The sequence below is a fragment of the Rhamphochromis sp. 'chilingali' genome, assembly GCF_963969265.1.
Source record: "Rhamphochromis sp. 'chilingali' genome assembly, chromosome: 14".
In the NCBI taxonomy this organism is placed as follows: Eukaryota; Metazoa; Chordata; class Actinopteri; order Cichliformes; family Cichlidae; genus Rhamphochromis; species Rhamphochromis sp. 'chilingali'.
Window position 1 is genome coordinate 23,578,090 of NC_137941.1, and position 21,364 is coordinate 23,599,453.

At 41.6% G+C, this 21,364-nt stretch overlaps 1 protein-coding gene across 1 annotated transcript; it reads right to left on the minus strand.

The window, feature by feature from the left end:
* Positions 1-3,891: 3,891 nt before the first annotated feature.
* On the minus strand, positions 3,892-16,818 carry LOC308410064 (G-protein coupled receptor 183). The gene is made up of 4 exons (XM_080903153.1): positions 16,754-16,818; positions 6,128-6,487; positions 5,278-5,792; positions 3,892-5,179 (listed from the first exon to the last, which is right to left on the minus strand). Exons 1-4 carry the CDS (start codon positions 16,815-16,817, stop codon positions 5,015-5,017), a joined length of 1,104 nt encoding a protein of 367 aa, XP_080759279.1. The 5' UTR covers position 16,818; the 3' UTR covers positions 3,892-5,014.
* Between the last annotated feature and the right edge of the window lie 4,546 nt (positions 16,819-21,364).

Here is a 21,364-nt window from a genome sequence, read left to right on the forward strand (position 1 = left end):
GGGGGGGGGGGGGGGGGGGGGGGGGGGGGGGGGGGGGAGTCTCCCTTGGGATCTCAATTTAAAATAAAAAATAAAAAATTGCATTTCAGATTTCACAAAAGTACTTTTTTTTCTCTTTTCCAATGTCTCTTGCTCCATAACTAGCTGTTCTTACCTTTAAATAGAACTCTGTCTTCCTCTCCTTTCCTGTCTTTCATACATCTTGCTCCATCTTTGAGTGACGTGAGCTCTCATTCTTTTCTCCTGTTGGGAAATATCGCAATTGTACCTTTAACTAGCATACAGAGTGTGCCCTAAGCTTCACAGAAACAGTTTGTGTGTTTGCTGATGTTTGTTGAGCTGATAGAAACGCTACATTTGAAATTACCTACCACTTTTAAACAAAAACAAAATGTCACTCTTTGTGCTCATTTCTCTCTGTAGGGGTAGCTAGATGCTGAAGTAAGAACACCTGAATATTGCGCAGTAAATCATGCATAAATTACATGATTTTGTCTTTTTCATTTGCCTTTTTCATGATAAGCCGTGGTGATTGAATCAAAAACATTCAGGATTGAAGGTATACAGTAGCGTGAAATAATAACTCCTCAAATGTCTTAAACCAAAAGTAACTACCCTGTTTTGAAAATGTAAGCAGTAGGAAGTAGAGATATTTGTAAGAAAATAAATGTAAAAAGTAAAAGTAAAAAGTTTCCAGAAAACTAAATACTCAAGGAAAGTAAAGATAATGGAAAATTCTACTTAAGTACAGTAACACAAGATTTTTTGCTTCATTGCTTCCCACCTCTGCAATTGTGCACCTTTTAAGAAGAAATAGGCTTTTATACACTATAGAGAAGACAGATGGCTGGAAAGAGGAGTGAAAGAGACCATCTATGCCCACTGTGAACAAGCATCTTTGAACAGAGGGGGTGTCTTATGACACCAACTCTCTGGCACCTACAATGCAGTTTTGAGATCCCATCCGAGGTGCCTCAACCCCACTCACATCTTGCATCAGATGATCTCAATGGGTCACATAATGGGGCGAGGCAAAGTCTCACAATGGTTTCGCCCAAAACCTTTTTCACACCTTGGAGCATGTGATGAGGCACATGATCAATAGTGGGTCAACGACACTCTTAACAACTCCCACTAGGGATTAAATACCTGGGACTCTTTACCATTTGCTTTTTACCTGAAGAAGCTTCTCAGATGAGAGCTGAAACCTTAAAAAAAAAAACGTTAAAGAAATCTAATCACTTTCTTTTCTATCACAGATACAAGCAGCAGAATTATTTTCCTTCAAAGAGTGGCTCTTAGAGATAGGGTGAAGAGCTCAGTCATGCAAGAGGGACTCAAAGTAGAGCCGTTGTTTCTTCACATAGAAAGTTGAGATGGTCCAGGTATCGGACAAGGATGCCTCCTGGAAACCTCTTCTGTGAAGTATTCTGGGCATGTCCAACTGGGAGGAGGCCCAGGGGCAGACCCAGGACTCACTGGAGAGATTATGTCTCTTGAGAATGTCTCAGTGGTGGTTGGGGTAAAGAAAAGTGTGGGCTTCACTGCTCAGATTGCTCACCCTGTACCCAAACTAAATTAATCCCAAATTAATCCATCCATCCACTTTCATAACTACCTTATCCCAGCTTGAACAGGGTAAAAAGTTAATTACCAGCCCATTGCATTCTCACATCCGAGCATCTAATATAGAATATACTTATTAACATAACAAGCTTGTCTTTGTTGCAGCTAAAATAGCAGCAACAATTTCCTGCTAACCTCATTAATTCTGTGCTGCCCATGCACAAACAAACAAACAAACAAACAAAACACAAACACACACACACTCACTCTTTCTCTCTCTCTCTCTCACACACACACACACACACACACACACACACACACACACACACACACACACACACACACACACACACACACACACACACGAGAACTTCTTGTGTTGCACCAGAGTTTGGTACTCTATCTAAAGATCTACATAGAATATCAAACTTGCGGGTTCTTGCCAGATGTGATAAACAATTTATTGCTTAATTTTCTCACACTAGGAAGTGTTTCGTTTGCCTTTGTGGTTACCATGTCTGATGAGCTAAAATGCTGTTTCTAACAACCTCTTTGTTTGATCTGTTACAGTTTTTTCTGAATGCTTAAACCCTAACTGTGAATCCTGTAGCACAATCTCTAAAACTATTCAGACTTATAGCAAAACCACTCACTGAGTTTGCAAAACTAAAAGCTCAAAAACTGCCTTGCACTCAGTTTGCAATTTTGTAACACACACTTTGCAAAACTGTAGGCACAATTCACTGCACAACACTCAATTACCAAATTTCCAACACACTCCTAGCAAAAGTATACACATGTATGGCTATCATTAACACTAATTTGCCAACTGTCTGGCACACTTTCACATGTGAAAACTTTTTTAGATAATTAGTTCACTTTGCAATCAGCCTAAGCACTATAATACAGGTAAGCTGTGTGTGCGGAGTACAATGGAGGGAGCAGAAAGAGTGAGAAGTAGAGGAGGCCGAAGAAGAGGACGTGGAGGTGAAGAAGTAGGACGAAGAGGACGACAAGGACAAGGAGGAGCAAGAGGAAGACGAGGAGGGGGGAGAGGAAGGGTAGGAAGAGTAAGAAATAGAATTGCTGATGACATCAGAGCTACAATAGTGGACCATGTAATCAACCGTGGAATGACCCTGAGGGTAGCTGGCCAACGGGTCCAGCCTAACTCGAGCCGCTACACTGTAGCAAGTACCATAAGGACATCTTGAAATGAGAATCGGTTAGTACAGTCACTTCGCACAAAGATTTGTAGCACTGCCATATGCCAATGAGAAACACACCAATACCATTGATGTAAAAATACTGAAATTGTTACTTTACAGAATTGCTAGATGACCAGATGCTGGGGGCAGAGGAAGCATGTTCACTGCAGACCAAGTAACCCATATAGTCATTATGGCGACTGCAAATAATCCTATACTTGGAAATAAACACTTGTGTTTGTTTTGATGTGTTTGAATAAACACCAGTACTTGAAGTTTGGATCCCTCTATGCTTATGGATCTATGACAGAAGTATGAGCTCAAACTGACATAGCCTACCTTGTGCACAGAGAAAGCAAAAGCCAGATGTGTTTTGTATTCATACCATCAGTGTGCAGTTGGCGCATTGTGTGCTTAGTAGATGACGGCTTGTGTGTACTGTTTGATACGGAAACACCATTTTTACGAAGGTGTGAAGAGTTAGTCTAGCTGTGTTTGCTTTTGCAAGAGAACTACAATGTTTTGATGATTGGGTGACAGGTTTTCTTATTTGTGTGAAGAGTTTTGCAAAATTAGCCAATAGTTACAAAAAATGTGCTTAAGCAATCAGAAAAAACTGTAAATGATCATTTTTCTCCTAATTTAAGGATCACTTAGACTTAATCAGGTTCATACAATATACAGTGAATTACTGAGCAGATCTCAAACAAATGAAGCCATTTCCATTAATGCTGCTTAATGTTGTTAGTATTATTGTCTTTATTTATACATTTTCATCATATACGTCAAATGCTTGTGTCCCATATATGAACACATAAAATGTTTCTTAATTTACCTTAATAAAATATGTAAAATCATTCAAGGTAATTCGGATTTACTTAGTAGAACTCATTAACCTTTACTATTCTGATCTGACAATGATGTTGCTTTCTGTTTTAATCATCTTTCTTTTTTTTTCATTTCACTGTGTTTTCCTCAGAACCTCAGAAGACTAGAAGTGGAAAAAAATTGTTTCCTTGTTTGTGTAGCCCGTGTCTTGACAAGTGAATAAATTCCCCAGCAATAAAAAAAACAACAAAAAAAAATTAGTAATCATTCAAAGCAGTTTAATGTTTCTTTATAGAATAGTTTATGCACATTGTTTTCGATGTAAAACTAAAGGGCAACATCTCCAGAAAAACTCAGGAAATGCGAAAGGTTAAATTTAAATATGACACTTTGTGCTATAAACAGACAATGTGCACCTGCGTAAATTTGCAAGGAGCGCACACACAAACACACACACATACACACATAAAATACACAGTGTACCCTCACCACAAGATGTGGAGCCCAGCAGGAATGAGGCCTATGATAGGGGAGCAGGAAAGGTGGGTGAGGAAGTGGTGATTTTCATCTGCGTACTCCCACACAAAACTCAGATGTGGGTATGAAAGAGAGAAGTGTGACATGTTCTCATTTTGTCCCACCCGCAGTTCTTCCATTTTGTGAAATACGTAATACTGCTGGGATCATATGAATAACATCTTTGATAGCAGGAGCGTATGCTTTACAAATTTGCTCAAATGGTTCCTCTTACAGTGAAAAATTTCACCCAAGACTTGGCTGGGTATGTGCTTCTCTAACAAAAAAAGGAAGTACAAGCTGCTTCCGTGTTGCGTTAATGGCCACAGTATTTTCAGAAAGAGTTTGGAAACAAACACATAGGTTGGGACATTTTCTTAACAATGTACAAATACATAACTATACAAAATCCCTTTTACCACGAAAACATGGATTAGAGTAACTTCCTTTTACGATTACTGTATGACGCTGTTGATACTAGACTGAATACACATTGTAACCAAAAAACAAAATCAAACAAATTAAAAAACTAAACTAAAAAATAATAATAAAGAAAACACATAAAGAAAAAAAGAAAAGGCCATCATATGAACAAAAACAACAACAACAAAACCACTTGGCAATACATACAGTACAAACAAATACTGGGTGCAACACTAACAGCAGAACAAGGATTTAGTTCATTTTTTTACAGCTAAATTAAGGCACATACACTGCATGTGTCCATACACAATTGATATATATTTTAGATGGAAGGGATTTAAAAAAACACATCAGCAGAAGAGACTACGTAAAATAAAGCCCTTTTCTTTTTCTTTCTTTTTTAGTTTAGCATGGGAAAATAGGTCTGTGGCATATGTTCTATATGTGCATCTTGCAGAATCAGCTGTGGTTTCTCAGGTGTTGCTGCTGCTGTTCTCAGCTGTCATTTTGGAGGAGGCGCCGGAAGTATAGAGATAGTCTTTAAACAGGCTCATCACTCTCTTCTTGTATGTCTTAATGGCAAAAAAGTAGATGACTGGATCCAAGCAGCAGTTGAAGTTCATTAACGAAACGGTAATCTAGAAGGTAAGGGTAAATTATGAAAAGGAAAAAAAGAAAGAGAAATGACGGGGACATTTTAAAATCAATTGAAAAAAGAAAACACAGCAGTTCTCACCTGTAAAGACACTTTAAAGGCTCTCAGTTCTTCACAGGTTGGCTGGTGGTGTATTTTTCTGGCCATAAACTGGATGACATTGACGTGATAAGGGCTAAAACATACGATGAAGGTGAGGAGGATGAGCAGAATAATAGTGTTGGCCCTGTGATTCCTCCTTGAGCGACCAGTTACAGAGTTCTTTTTAGCTGCATCTCGCAGTTTAATGTTGATCTTGGCGTAGCAGCACATGATAATGGTAAGCGGGCAGCAGAAGGACACAACGCAGGCCAGAATCAGAAGATACGGAGTGAAGCGGGAGCCCTCGAAGTTGAAGTACTCCATGCAGGTTCGTCTTCCTTGATGCTCATGCAGCATGCTGCGGAACAGCAGAGGCGCTACCTCCAGAAAAACTAGAGCCCAGACCAGGCAGCACACCCTTCGAACAACCTTTACACTCCTTAAACACTGCAGCCGGTGTGGATGCACCATGGCCAGGTATCTGTCCAAGCTGATGCAGGTCATGAAGCCGATACCTGGTGAGAATGTAATGGAAGTGACACACAGCTTCTGCTTATTGCGTTCACCATCCCAGTTGCAATCTGAGCATTTTGTTTTGTTGTTGAACATTTGGAAATGTTTCATGTATTTCAAAAGTTTAAATGCAATGCTTTTTGAGTGTTAGTAGATATATATGTCATATGTGACAGATATGATGTACTGGTCATGTCTGTAATTACTGACATGTTTTGCATGTGTCTTTCTAAATAGAAAAAAGTGAACTAAAACTAGTATAAAGATCTGGCAGCACCTGTACAGACATACACAAAGACAAGCTCCAAAAGTACAATGACAAAATTTCTCATATTACCTGCATATGTGTTTGTAAAGAAAAGAAGTGTGGTCACTTTGCAGAGAAGGTCACCAAAAGGCCAGTCAAAGTGACGGATGTAGTAGGTAATTCTCCCAGGAAGTGCCAGTGTGAACAGAGCATCAGATAAAGCAAGGTTGACCAGATAAATGGAGGTGGAGTTGAACTTCTGTTTTCTCTGGCAGATGACACGGAGAACCAAACTGTTGCCGCATGTGCTGATGATGAATACCACAGAGTAGAAAATGGGGAAAAGGACCACTGCGGCTCTTTGGTATACAAACACATCACAGCTGCTCTGGTTTGATGGAACTGCAACAGAGTCCAGGGTCATGTTTCCACCAGCCATCTTGCCTGTCACTTTATGAAAATAAGAAAGAATGTCATAATAAATCAACACAGGCAGGAAAATGCATGTAAATACAGGAGCAACAGACCACTGTGCTGCTATATAGACAAAGAAAACTATAATAAGGAATACTTACAGTTAGAAACAGAGTAACCAAGTATTTTTTAACTGTAAATGCTGCAGAGTCTGCTAGTTATGGTTGTAAAAGAAGCAGCAAGGCTTGAAATATCTTTGCAAAGTTTATGTGAAGTGTTCAAATCCCACCTCTCCTTTCTGACATCACACATTACATTTGGGTAAATGTCACACATGAACAACAACAGTAGTTGCATGTTAACATCCTGTCCCCCAGGACATGCAATGCATTAAAATACCCTCATTTAAGATATATTGTACTTGTATCAATTGTCATCCTATTTGCCATTTCAGTTTTTTTTAGTATTTTTACTTTTTAATTGGGATGACAATGCTACTTTAAATCACAAGCTGTGAGGCAGGTAGTCATTATGTATTTACATGCATATACATACATATATGTGGCATAAATTTACATACATGCTGAGAACATAACAGTAACATTCATATATGTTATTTCTAAAAGTTTATCGTTATTGGGTATTAACACTTAAAGTGTGACAACAAGAAGCCACTTGGACTGTGATGTGTGACTTCAATTTTGTTTTTGTTTTTTTCCTTTATGCAGACAAAATATATATAAACCATCACAGGTTTGCACTGTTTGTGGTGGCAGAAATCTTGTTTGAGGGGAGGGTTTGTGATGCAAACTAAGGGGGAAATCAAATTAATTTAAATTAATTTGAGTTTTTGTTAGTTGCACAGTGGAGTAACTAAAAGATTATGAGATTTGGAAACAAAGAGGTTGTCTACCAATTCACTAGTCAGCATGTCGAAGTACCCTTGGGCAAGATGCTGAACCCTGACTTGGCCCTGAGGCATCCGTCAGCAGCGAGTGAGGGTTTGTCCCTGTGAGTTTGTGTGTGTGTGAGTGTTAAACAAAAAACGATATGAATGTGTGTGATTGGGCGAATGGGATTTGTAGTAGAAAGCATTACAAGTGCTCAAATAGAGTAGAAAGGGTACTACAGTACATAAATACAAATCGTCTTACAATTTAGAAAGAGAAAGATATGACGTGATCTGGGCATAAGGAGAAGATACAATATATCCTATCTTGTCTTATTCTGTCTTGTGTCGAAGAGTATGCACCTCATTTGGGAGCAGGATTGAAAAAAAGGACCGTGTAGGTTGACTAGAACTGATTACTTCTTCTTGTAGAGTCTGAATATATTCAAAAGCAAGACTTACATGCATACCACAGAAGGAGTTGTGATATGATTTGAATTGACTGCAGTTAACATAGGAGTCACTTTCACTGCTGCTGGCAGTGGGTGCAGCGCCGTTTTGAGAAAGGTTAGATGAAGTGATAGAGTGTGAGGTTTTATTACGTTCCCGTCTCTGAGGTTTTTCAAGTTCATACTCTTATGTAGCTGAGGTAAATGCAGAAGGCCTGAGATGGTACTGATGGAAGATATAGCAGGAAGCTAAAGTATTGCTTGATGTGTGAATGAAACACTAACAGTCTGAAGGCAGTTGTGTCTCCATATATATATATATGTGCATGTACAAATCAAAACCACCAACCCGCCTGAAAGATTAAAAACATATAAACACTCTAAACTGAAATACAAGGTGTTAAATTCTGAGAATAGTTATAGCGGTTACATGTGGCAATGTGAATCTGTGTTGGCAAAGGAAGGTGCAACACGAGCTTCACTGCAAACAAAAGACGCAGTGTGCTCATACTACTTCACTGATGGAAATTAGGTGCCCCAACATTTTGGACTGTTTTGTATTTTAAAGTGAAAACATCAAGACGATGAAGAATAGTCCAGTGGCGTTGATGGAGGGAAATCCCCGCTAATTCTAATAAATTATGACTAATTTTAACTGTGTAGCTACAGCTAGCAGTGTCAGCAGCCACCTGACAGCTGGAGTTGCCATTTCCCTCATGACACATGACTGTAAAACCTTTATAATTGAAACTGATGAGTGAAAAAAACAAAAAAGCAAAAAACAAAAGTGAATGCATGTATGTCTTTCTGTCTGTAAATATGTCTGTGCAGGTTCTCAGTCATCCAGGTCACAGTAATCTAAGTAGCTTGAAAAAAGGTATAGAGTGAGGTCATGTTAAAAATCCATTCAAGTTTGGCTTAAATCCACCAAGGTCTTCAAGATAAACTTAATGATTTATTGATCAAAATTGACAAAAAGCCTTAGAACTTAGAAACTATGATTCTTATAAGTGTGGTGTGTATTGTTAACATATAGAAAGTACCATATAAAGATGTCAAATTTGACCTCTGACCTCTCCTTCAAGGTGAAAGTGATAACAGTGTTGGGAAGGTTACTTTTAAAATGTATTCCATTACAGAATACATGCCCCAAAATGTATTCTGTAACGTATTCCGTTACGTTACTCAATGACAGTAATGTATTCTGAATACTTTGGATTACTTAATATATTATCATGCTTTTTACAACAACGTGAATGTACTATTGCCGTGTGATTTATTACTATTACTGAAGGTCCGCGACTCCGAGCTGTAGTAAAGGGACCTCTGACTAATACGGCGGGGTCCCTGTCGGCTCGTAGCCAAAAGCTAGCTTTACTTTGTTGTGTGGGTCAACTTTTCTTGCGAGAGACAGAGAGAGGCGTTGAAAGACTGCTCCAACGGAACTTATTGTTTTCGGAGGAAAACACGAACACGGTGTACAGTCGAGTCTTAATAGCTTGGCTGAAGTGCTTATTATTATATTTACATGCTTCCAGCTCCCGTTTTTCCTCGATGACAACTCGTACCTTTCCACTCCCCTTTTTCTCCCTCCTCGCGCTCACAGACCCATAACGTGTATGGCAGTCCATTCTCTCTGCGGACTACACTGCCCATGATGCTACATTCTTTAGAGCTATGCTTGTAGCATTCTGCCTGTTAGCTTAGCACAACAACAACAACAACGAAAAGGCGCTCTCTCACCTAGGAAACACACAGTCGCAGAGAGAGAGCGAGCGTCGCCCTGTAACCATGGCAACCGTAACGCTGCCGCCTGGAACAACAGAATGTAGCTGTCAAACAAAACCCAAACAGTCCTGACCCGCGACAAAATGAAACAGGAAAGTACCGCAGTGTAATCCATTTATTTCAACAAAGTAACTGTATTCTGAATACCACCTTTTTAAACGGTAACTGTAACGGAATACAGTTACTCATATTTTGTATTTTAAATACTTAACGGCGGTACATGTATTCCGTTACTCCCCAACACTGAGTGATAATAATGCTAGATTATGAAGTATTCAGCCATCTTTCACAGCCATAGAACTTGAGTAACATCTTGAGTAACATTCTTAATCCATAAGGTTTGATATGATGTCGGCCAATCCTTTGTAGCTATAACAGCTTCAACTCTTCTGGGAAGGCTTTCCACAAGTTTTAGGCATGTTTATGGGAATTTATTACCATTCTTTTAGAAGCATAATTGGTCAGTCACCGGTCAGACACTGATGCTGGACAAAGAGGCCTGGCTCGCCGTCCCTACTCTAATTCCTGAAGGTGATCTATTGAGTTCAGGACTCTGTGCAGGTCAGTCAAGCTCTTCCACAACAAACTTGCTCATTCATAGACCTTGTTCTGTGCACTGGTCCGTAACCAAGTTGGAATTGCAAGGGACCATCCCCAAACTGTTCCCACAAAGTTGGGAGCATGAAATTGGCCAACTTTCTTTGGCTGGAACTGAAGAACCGAGCCTGAAAAACAACTTCACACCATAATCACCCCTCCACCAAACTTTACACTTGGTACTATGGAGTCAGACAAGTACATTTCTCCTGGCAACAACCAAACCCAGATTCGTCCATCAGATTGCCAGACAGAGTACACGGGCGATGTGCTTTAGAGCACTGCATCTGGCACTTTGCATTATGTTTGGTGATGAAAGGCTTGGATGTAACTGCTCAGTCATGGAAACCCATGCAGAATCTTTCCCCTATGTGCCTCAGCACCCACCAATCCCCACTCTGTTATTTTACATGGTCTACTGCGTCATGGTTGAGTTGCTGTCATTCCAAATCCCTTGCACTTTGTTATAACATTACTACCAGCTGAATGTGGAATATTTATTAGGGAGGAAATTTTACAACTGGACTTGCACAGGTAGCATCCTATCACAGTACCATGCTGGAACTCACTGAGCTCCTTAGAGAAACCCATTCTTTCACAAATGTTTGTAGCAGCAGTCTGCGTGCTTAGGTGCTTCCCACATAGCAAAATTGGTATGGCCCAGATCTGGCCCACACAATGTGCTTACACATGGCCCACATACTGCAAAGAATGACAGCCCTTTGGTGGCCCAGATCAGGTTTGCCAGATGTGGCCCACACATGGGCCAGCAGTAGACACACCGCTGGCTCTGTGCTGGCCCAGAACAGTTTCAGCTCTGGCCGCAGATGTCAGCCTAATGTGTACCTTAATCAAGCCATATAATAAAAAACATATGCCGGAACATGCAAAACACTGCAAAAGTAACATGACAAAACTCTGTTCAGACAGCGTATGGACTGATTCTTTTATAGTGCTTTTCTACTCTTCAGGATTACTTAAATTGCTCTATACAACTTGCCCAATTTCACTAAACTGAGTGCTTCCTAACTACATTCACACTCTTGACATGCAGACTGGAGGAGCCAGGAATCGAACCACTAACCTTTCAATCAGAAGGTGACCTGTTCTCCCTCCTGAGCTACAGCCACCCACTGACAGAGATGAGTAAACCGTCAATAGGTATTGGATAAAGTGTACACTCACAAACCTGTCAAACCTGCATTTGAAACGTTGGCTACCATAGCAGTATAGTATTGCAACACGGCATTTGGGTCTTCTGACTAAAATAGGAGAATAGGAATATAAATATTGCCATCATTGCCAGGCCTGGCAAACATCTGGTTGACATACACCCTGCCATGACACCAGTCAGTCAGAAGTGCCAGCTTGATGCTGGATCCAGGGAAGACCTGTTTTCTATGGGCCTGGGCCACATAAACCAATCCACCAGGTCTGGCCCATATCTGGATGACATACCACTTACCATCCCAGAAGTCATCCAGCAGTGCTGACTTGATACCAGATCTGGGCCAGACCTGCTTGCTATGTGGGTTCTTGTACCAAATGACTGGAACACCTTAATTCAGTGATTTGGATGGGTGAGTAAATGTTTTTGGCAAAATCAGAATCAGAATCAGAATCAGAATGGGTTTATTGCCAGATGTTGAGGTTTACAACATTAGGAAATTGCTGTGGTGCTTCAGTGCAGACAATAAGAATTAAAGTGCTATGTAGAAAGAAAGATATGTGCATGAGATATACATGAGATATATACATGAGAATAAGAATTATGAGTGCTACGTAGAAAGATATATACATGAGTGCAGGTGGTGATCAGTGCCAAACATGAAATGATGCAGTGACACAGCGTAGGGTCATGTGTTAGTGGCGGGGACAATCATGTGGTTATTGTTCATGTGTCCAACAGCAGAGGGGAAGAAACTGTTCTTGTGGCGAGAGGTTCTGGTGCGAATGGACCGGAGCCTCCTGCCTGAGGGGAGCAGGTCAAACAGACTGTGTCCAGGGTGAGAAGGGTCAGCTGAGATCCGGGCTGCACGCCGCAGTGTCCTGGAGGTGTACAGGTCCTGCAGAGATGGGAGTCTGCAGCCAATCACCTTCTCAGCAGAGCGCACAACACGCTGCAGTCTCTGTTTGTCCCTGATAGTGGCTCCAGCGTACCACACGGTGATGGAGGAGGTGAGGATGGACTCGATGATTGCAGTGTAGAATTGCATCATCGTCCGTGTTGGCAGGTTGAATTTCTTCAGCTGCCTCAGGAAGTACATCCTCTGCTGGGCTTTCTTGATGACGGAGGTGATGGTGGGCTCCCACTTCAGGTCCTGGGTGATGGTGGTACCCAGGAAGCGGAATGAGTCCACAGAGGTGATGGGGGTGTCAGTCAGGATGATGGGGGGGAGTGGGGCTGTGTGCTTCCTGAAGTCCACAATAATCTCCACTGTCTTCTGGGCATTCAGCACCAGGTTGTTGTGGCTGCACCAAGACACCAGACGTTCAACCTCCCTCCTGTAGGCAGACTCGTCCCCGTCCGAGATGAGCCCAATGACGGTGGTGTCATCTGCGAACTTGATTAGCTTGACAGACTGGTGGGTGGAGGTGCAGCAGTTGGTGTACAGGGAGAAGAGCAGAGGAGAAAGAACACAGCCCTGAGGGGAGCCGGTGCTGATGGTCCGGGAGTCCGAGACATTCTTTCCCAGCCTCACGTGCTGCTTCCTGTCCGTCAGGAAGTCAGTGATCCACCAGCAGATGGGATCAGGCACATTCATCTGGGAAAGCTTGCCTCGGAGATGGTCTGGAAGGATGGTGTTGAAGGCAGAGCTGAAGTCCACAAACAGGATCCTGGCGTAGGTTCCTGGGGAGTCCAGATGCTGCAGGATGAAGTGTAGGGCCATGTTGATGGCGTCGTCTACAGACCTGTTGGCTCTATATGCAAACTGCAGGGGGTCCAGGAGGGGGGCCGTGAGGGTCTTGAGATGGGAGAGAACTAGGCGCTCAAATGACTTCATGACCACAGATGTCAGAGCCACGGGTCTGTAGTCATTTAGTCCAGTGATCCTAGGTTTCTTGGGGACAGGGATTATGGTAGAGGACTTGAAGCAGGCAGGCACATGACATGCCTGCAGTGAGGAGTTGAAGATGCCAGAAAACACTGGGGCCAGCTCGTTTGCACAGTGTCTGAGGGTGGCAGGAGACACACCGTCTGGGCCGGGAGCTTTCCGAGCATTCAGACTCCTAAACTGCTTCCTCACATCTGCTTCATGAATATGAAGAGTTGTGGTCGGAGGAGGTGGTGTGAAATCCTCTTTTGTGTGGGGTGAGGGGGCGGGTGTTGCAGGTGAACAGTTTGAAGGTGGTGATGGCTCTATGGAGGGGGGAGAGGTGGGGGAATGAGTGTCCAAAGTGCCTCTATTGTTGGGGTCGTTGGAGGTGTGAAGGCTGCCTGATGGCTCGTCAAAACGGCAGTAGAAGTCGTTAAGGGTGTTGGCTAAGAGCAAGTCATCAGTGGAGTGGGGGGTTTTAGGCTTGTAGTTTGTAATATTCCTAAAACCTTTCCACACAGAGGCCGAGTCATTCTCTGAGATCTGCTGCTGCATCTTCTCAGAGTGCTGATGTTTGGCAATGTCCACTTCTTTAGTGAACCTGTACTTGGCCTCTCTGTAGCAGTCCCTGTCTCCGCTTCTGAACGCCTTACTCTTTTCCAGCCACAGCTTTTTGAGTTTAGGAGTAAACCAGGGTTTGTCATTGTTATAACTCACCCTGGTGCGTGATGGCACAATGCTGTCCTCACAGAAGTGGATATAGGAGGTGACAGTGTCCGTAAACTCGTCCAAGCTGTTAGAAGCAGCCTTCATTGTGTCCCAGTCTGTGGTCTCCAAACACGTGCGAAGCTCCTCCACAGCCTCGTTGCTCCACAGTTTTTTGGTCCTCACGACAGGTTTGGAGAGCTTCAGCCTCTGTCTGTACGTGGGGATCAGGTGGATCATGACGTGGTCAGAAAGTCCGAGTGAAGCGCGCGGCACCGCGCGATAGGCCCCGCCTAGTAATAGTGTATTCCTTAAAACGGTGCCAGGCACATTTGCGGGGATTCTAAATATATAATTACTTTGGACATCTGAACTCTTCTTCAAGGTCAAACTTGTATTAAAAATGTCTTTTATCTTTAAAACTATTGTTAAAGTTCTATTGCCTTTGTTTGTATTGGCAACATTTAGTAAATGATACTAGTATATGGGGATTCTAAATATCCCATTATAGTTTGCATCCAAATATCATGCCCCATTTGACAACTTTCTTTCAAGTTGACTCCAACATGTCTCTTTTTTATAACAGTATAAAATTCTTAAAGTACTTTTAAAAAGAACAAAGAAAACAAAATGAATATATACAAAATACTTTAAAGTAAATTCTGCCCAGAGGGCAACCTGCCTTTGCAGAGCTCTGTGGTTTTTGAGTGCTTCTTGTTTTACAGTAAGCTATTTGACGTTCACTGTGGATACACTTAGGAAGTTGCTTTGTGGTTTATTGGTTAATTGGTTAAAAGATCCCCGGTTTGCAACCAAGAGACACAAACCCAGCTTTAGGGAGGTCACAAGCTAGTGTACTCTTTGTGCTGGTCCCAAGGTAAACACAAAAAATAAGTGAGAAGCTGAAAGTACATATTGTGGACACTTATGAAAGGTACAAAAATAAGGGTTTGTTTTACTTTGACAATGCTAACAATAATCCACAAAAAATATCATAACTTAAGCACATCATGTGATGTGAGGGAGAGAGCCTCAGTTTTCGCATCATCAGGGGCTAGCAAATTTACCATAGATTACAATATCTAACTTTGTGATTTATTAATTATTGATCGACGAGAAAGACTTTTACTAGAAGAGGAGGACAGTTAACTGGAAAAAAGAACTCACAATAACCTATAGTAGGCTTCATCCATAAGTTATCTACCTCCTTGTTTGGTATATTGTCTAATAAATATTAATATAGTCACAGAAGGTCAGACGCAGCTGACTATTGTTAATCCACACCCATAAATATAGACCCCTTCTCACCTAATTTTTGGTTCCGTAAAGTATAGTGCAGTAAAGTACAGTAAAAGTACAGTGGAAGCTCTCTGGCTAGTATTTTACTTGGTTATCCACAAAAGATTTCCAGCTTTGCGTAATTGAAATGGATGGCTGCTGGATAGGCAAAAGGTCACTAATTGTCACCAGTCAAATGTGGTTATAATACAGCTCACTTAAGTCACAATAAAAGCTTCATGCAGACAGTGTCACCTGCAGGTTAGGAGCCTGCTGCACTTCAGGCCTAAATTTCATGCTCCATTAATGATATTGTGCCCTGAGTTAAACATCTCATACCATCTGAAAGATGTGCTGGAAAAGGAAAAGACAGTCGTTCGTTAAGCCCTCACTAGGTGTCCTGAGGGTATCTCAGTGTTAAATTCTGCAGAAGCTCAGGAAGACACGAAGGGAGAAGATTATCACCAATCCTACCCATGCAGGGTCTCTACTAAAGCCCCAAAATGGGCTTCAGCAGTACCCACAGAGAGATTTAAAACCTGGGTGTACAAGAGAAACATAATACACAGCACATTGTGCATTTGAATGATATTTTGTGTTCTGACAAACCTGAAATAAAATAAGTGAAGAAAACACCAGTGGCAGCAGCAGCATAAAAAGTTGCACATGGTAGTTTGTAGTAGCGTGCTTGCAGTTCTCTGGGTTGATGGGTGTGTGACATGAAAGGTCTTAGGAAATCGAAAGTGACGACCCAGCATGGAACATGCATGGAAGTCACTTCTCAAAAATGTGACCTTTTTCTGGTTGTTAAGTCAGGGGTGGGCTAAAAAAAAGGAGGGGGTTGAGGAGAGAGGGGAACAAAGTGATTTGAAGAGAATTACACAATACTCAATGGTGCAACTCCAGTCCATAAAAGAACACCCCAGAAGGCATATCGTTTTAAAGGCACCCTCACGGTGGAGGGGAACCAGGGGTGTGTTGGTGAGCCAAACTGGGAATGACTTCTGGTGTCCACAACATGTGTAGGATAGTCAGCGTGGTTCCACAAATGATGCCCAACCAAATTTGGGATGTTTTTTGCTGCCAAAATGAATTGCGTGTGAAACTTGCCCCACTCACACGAGACACACAAAGTGTACTTTATTAACTTCACTGTGCTGCTGTTTATTTGTTTGGCAGCCAAATAGAAGAAATAATGACTGGAAGAAACAGCAGGTTTTTTTTTTTACTTTAACACAGAAATGTCAAAAAAAAAGAAAGAAAAAAGAAAAGAAAAATCTGTTCTTATGTGCAGTGCTAATTTTGGGATAATTGCAATATAATATAAAACCACTAGAGGGTGGGCGAACATTACAAATCCGAAGGATAAACGAACTCATAAGTTAGCAATAAGCAAAAGCTTTAATCATTTTAAAACTTCTTTTTATTAAAACTGTTATGTCTGCATTATTTGCGTTTGCACGGGATCACTGTGGTAGTGTTAAAATTGCGTGCTTGTGTGAATGCGTGCATTTGTGTGAGTGTGTGCGTGCGTGCATAAGCAGTCTGGTGGACATACCGCAGGGGACTCCTGCGTTGTCAGTGGGCCTCATGTGGCTCGTGTCTGGTCTCATCAGTCGCATCAATCGCCGCCTGCCCTACTCAGGCCTTGTCCCCTTTGCCACCATGCTCGCGTGAAGACTTTCCTTTCACACTTTGGTTCATATTTGTCACCTTTATCACTGATGAGTCCTTTGTTGTTTTTCTGGAAACAATTTAACTCCGCTCGCTTCGGAGAGGCGAGGGTGCTACACGACTCTTGTTACTATGGGAGAGTAACGAGACTGAACGAGAGCGTATGTGCGAAAAGCAGCCGTTAGAAGCTGTCACGGGTGTCTGTGATTAGCAGGCCACGATTTCTCTCACATTTCATTCTGGGCCTGTCTTAACGTAGGGGATCACAGCCTGTTTTTAACACGCACCAAACCATTGCGTGTCATCGTTTCACAGCAGTGGACATGCTTTGAACTTACTGTATGTGAACTGTATGCCAAACTCTTCACGTGTATGAATATATAAAAATCAATACAAACTCACAAGAGTTTCAACAAAGCACCAACAAAACGGCCCATCTAACTAACTTAAAAGTTTGAACAAAGTTTAAAAAAGTTTTTAGGTTGCAAAATGTGCACGTGGTTTTAAAACGAAAGGAAATAAGTAAGAAAGCGTGTTTTTGTACATGCTATTTTGCTTTCTAATGCCACTTAACAATATACACTAATCACACTGTAAATAAATGACAATATTATACACACATTTATCTGCAAAGCTACATTAAGCTGGAATATTCAGTTATATTTATAGAATTATAGAACCTCATGTCATGTCGAACCACCCACCACCCCAGCTGCGCAGAAACTAGCACTAGAGGGGAAAGGTATTCAGTGATTTTCTGTTTAACCAGAACAGATCCGTTACCGGAAAAAGGATCTGAGCTCGGTTAACACAAGGTTTGAAGTTAGTGCGGTTTGCAGGGGTTTTCATTTTCATAACCATTACAACAGGAAGCGCGCAGCTGAGCAGCACCATCTTCAGGCTCAGCAATGAAACAATACTTAAGCACTCTAAACTCTGACTTATATGTTCTTCTGTGTTTTCATATTACCTGGACTGCTGCAGGTGTATTTTCTGATGATTTGTTTTTTGCAAAGAAGTGTATACATTTTAAAGAGGATGTAGTAGTTAGTGAAACTCTGTTTAAAAAAGAAAAGAAAAAAGAATAAAGAATAAAATGCAAGCAGCAGATAAAAGAAACACACACAATTTTATGAAGCAGTAAAAACAGTATGCAAACATGAAAATGCAAAAACGTGAAGGTAGACAATATTATCAATGATATTACGAGCTATTCCAAAAGCTGTGTGTTTATGGAATTCCTTGTCACTGGTCTTCCATCAATATTTGTATACCAAGCTTAAACAAAGCATGCATTCATCTGCAGCCGGTGACTCTGATTGCGTTTAAAGATGTGGCCTTGTTCCGCTGTCCACGCCACGGCCAGTTTTCGGGTCATCTGAGGCGATGTGCATATTTTGGATGTCATCTCGGCTGTTGTATTATTGTTTTATTCACAAAGCATGGACTAATTATTTCAACAGCTCTCTTCATTGGGGAGGAGACTGACAGTTGCCGTCATTGGAGTGATCAGTCTGTTCCTTGGACTCAGCCGAGGCTATTTGATGTATATTAACAATAATTGGTGCCACCGCCACAATGATGTTTAGTAAACCTTTGTGCTATTTTCCAGGAGGATGCCCATGAGGAATTTTTTGAGTAGCTGCTCTGTCTACAGACACGCCTTCAGAGGCAGGACAGATGAGATGACTGCTGTCGTCTGCAGATCAGAGACACCACGACCTAATCATCATTATCACCTTAAAGGGCATAGTATCTCTGTGTTTCTCTTCTGATCAACAGAACCACTAATACCCACTAAACACCACACTAATTCTATTACTGTAACATTTAATTATTAGATCATGCAAAAGAGATTTATAGAATGTGGCACTTGTTATTCTAAATAATTGCAAGATGGCTTTGGAACATTATTTAAATCATTATTTACCCATCTTACAATTGTGACATGCAAGAAAGTCATGAGATTAGGTTTGATTAGGTGTGTATATAAAATAGAAAACTGCTAGCATGAGCTAAAATGATTTTTTGATTATTAAAAAAAATATGTTTCAATTAAAACAAACTGTTTTTGTTTAGTCATTGAAACTTTTTATTGCCTCTGTAAGAAGTAACCGTTCTGGTTATACTTTCTCACTCTTCCTGGAAGACAAGGAATGATTAAAATATGTGTGTTTTGTTATTTTATATCAGCTATCAGATTATTTGGTAAAAGCAAAAGTTGGTTAGTTTGTGAGGATTTTTTATTTTATTTATTTTTGCAATCTGGCAACCAGTGAAGTAACAGTGTCTCAAGTTCCAGCATCTAGCAGTGACTCCAGCAGGTTTTGAGTCTGCCAGATTCTACAAGTGAATGAAAGGCAGATGTGTGGTGACAGCACTATGCTCATTAGGCCGAATCAGCCTCACACTGTGACAAGTGGCCAACTTGAGGCTTCGCTCGTCACTCACTGCTTACTCCGTTCAACCAAGACCAGCTCGGACTGTCCTACACCTAATTTAAAACCTTTAACTGTTCTGGCCTTTTCTCTTTTGCCTAAAACAGAACTCTAGGTCTGACAAACTAATTCAATTTTTACCAATAATCTCCTGCTCAGGCATTTCTTTAACTCCTCAACTCATTACCCAGACCTAACCGTGATCCAAACGGCATCTCTGACTCTGACCACTGGTCAACCCCTTCTTCGCAATCCCAGCTGTGTGGTCAGTGCTGGCCCTCAGGACCTCTATCCCAGGGCTGAAGCTGTGCTATCTATTTCAGTCCACTACAGACCAGACAGCCGCCACTGTGGCTTCAGAGAATTCTCTGGCCGGCGATTGCTGATGGTCACCCTATCCTCATATGCTTTAGTATCCCCTTTGTCCAAACTGCTTAGCATCTGATGGGTCGCTCTAAGCCATTACGGCCAATCTGCAATTATAGATGTGTGGCTGCTGGACACAGAAACAGATGTGCTTTGATCTATTTATGGTGTGGGTGGATGGGCTTGGTGTGGGGTGTGTGTGTATGTGTGTGTGTGTGTGTGTGTGTGGGGGGGGGGGGGTTATAACAGCTTACGTCCATGCGTGGGTCAAGTCGTGAGGGTTTTGACGTCTCTTGTCTTTACGTTCACTTGACATGCACTCGTGTTTTTCAATAAACAAGAAGTCCAATGATGAACGATCACTAAGAGAGAGCAGCAATCGCAGCTGTTGTGGTCGTGTGTGCATTTCAGCACATATTCACTAAAGTGTGAATGCTCTGCATGTGTGTATGTGTGTGTGTAGCACTAATCTCAGTATGCCAGCTGTAACCAAGCATGTGCAGAGGTGAGAACTTGTTGCATGGAAATTCAGACAAGCCTGCTACACTAAGTAAAAAGGAACCAGTTTGAGCCCCATCTGTTTAAGCACCGAAATTTACCAAAGGGCAAAATAGTTAGTGTTGCAGTGCATTTTTAACGCCTTGTCTGCTTTTTTTTTTCTCCTCAGATTGAAGTGCTTTGGGTGGTGAAAAATGGAAAACAAATGTACTGTTGACAGCTTTCCTATGCCCAGGGTGTGTGAGTATTTATATCATAAAGGTGCCAACACATCCTAGTTTTACAGGCTGACCATTGCTGCGAGGGGGGTGGGGGGCAAATGGGGAGCAGGGGGGCTATCCTGTAGCTCATTCTGGTAATTACTAGATCAGTGATGAATAGGCCTTGATAAGCCTGTGACAAATTAGCTTACAACAAAGTCTGCTGTTGCATGAAATTTTTATTCATTTTAAAAGAAGTTTGCTTTATAAAAGTGGGACATCTACAAATGGAACCTGCTGATACCACATTCACTCCCGGCGTGACTACAGTACAGTCTGGACTACATTAAGATTGGTGTAATTGCTGAAAGTGCCGTGGCTGTTTTGGTGTTTCGAGCCAGAGTTTTAAGCCTCACTAACTTCCACAGTCATTTTTCTTTCTTGTCACTTATCTTACTGTCGCCGCTATGCTTGTATTAAAAATTCACGGGTCACTTGTATGGCATTTAGTGCTTGTCTCCAGTGTTCTGCATGCCCATGCTAAGTAGTCAGTTGTGACCACTTTACACAGCAGCAGCAACGCCTTGGGCGAACTGTGATTTCATAATAATATGGTGTCAGTGGCAAGCCTGATGGGAAAATGGTAATAACTCCACTACCAATATGAATAATGAATGGACTCATATCATTTCATAAATCGGATGGGATGTACAACATATGGAAATAAGCATGCATATTTTTTTTGCCAGTGGGTTTTACTGTTAAATAAAAGCAATGCAGTTTAAAGTGCTTTTGCAGGCCAAAATACTACATCATACATAAAACAGTGGGCAGCATGCTATGGGAGCCTACTGTCTACTGTACATTTGACAGAGCGCATTTGACAGAGTGCACAGGGTGAGTCCAGCACTGACTTTGCTTTGTAAGGTGGTCTGTCCTGAGGTGAACCATGTGTACACAGCTTTAGGTCCTCTCTGATGTATGTGTTTCTCA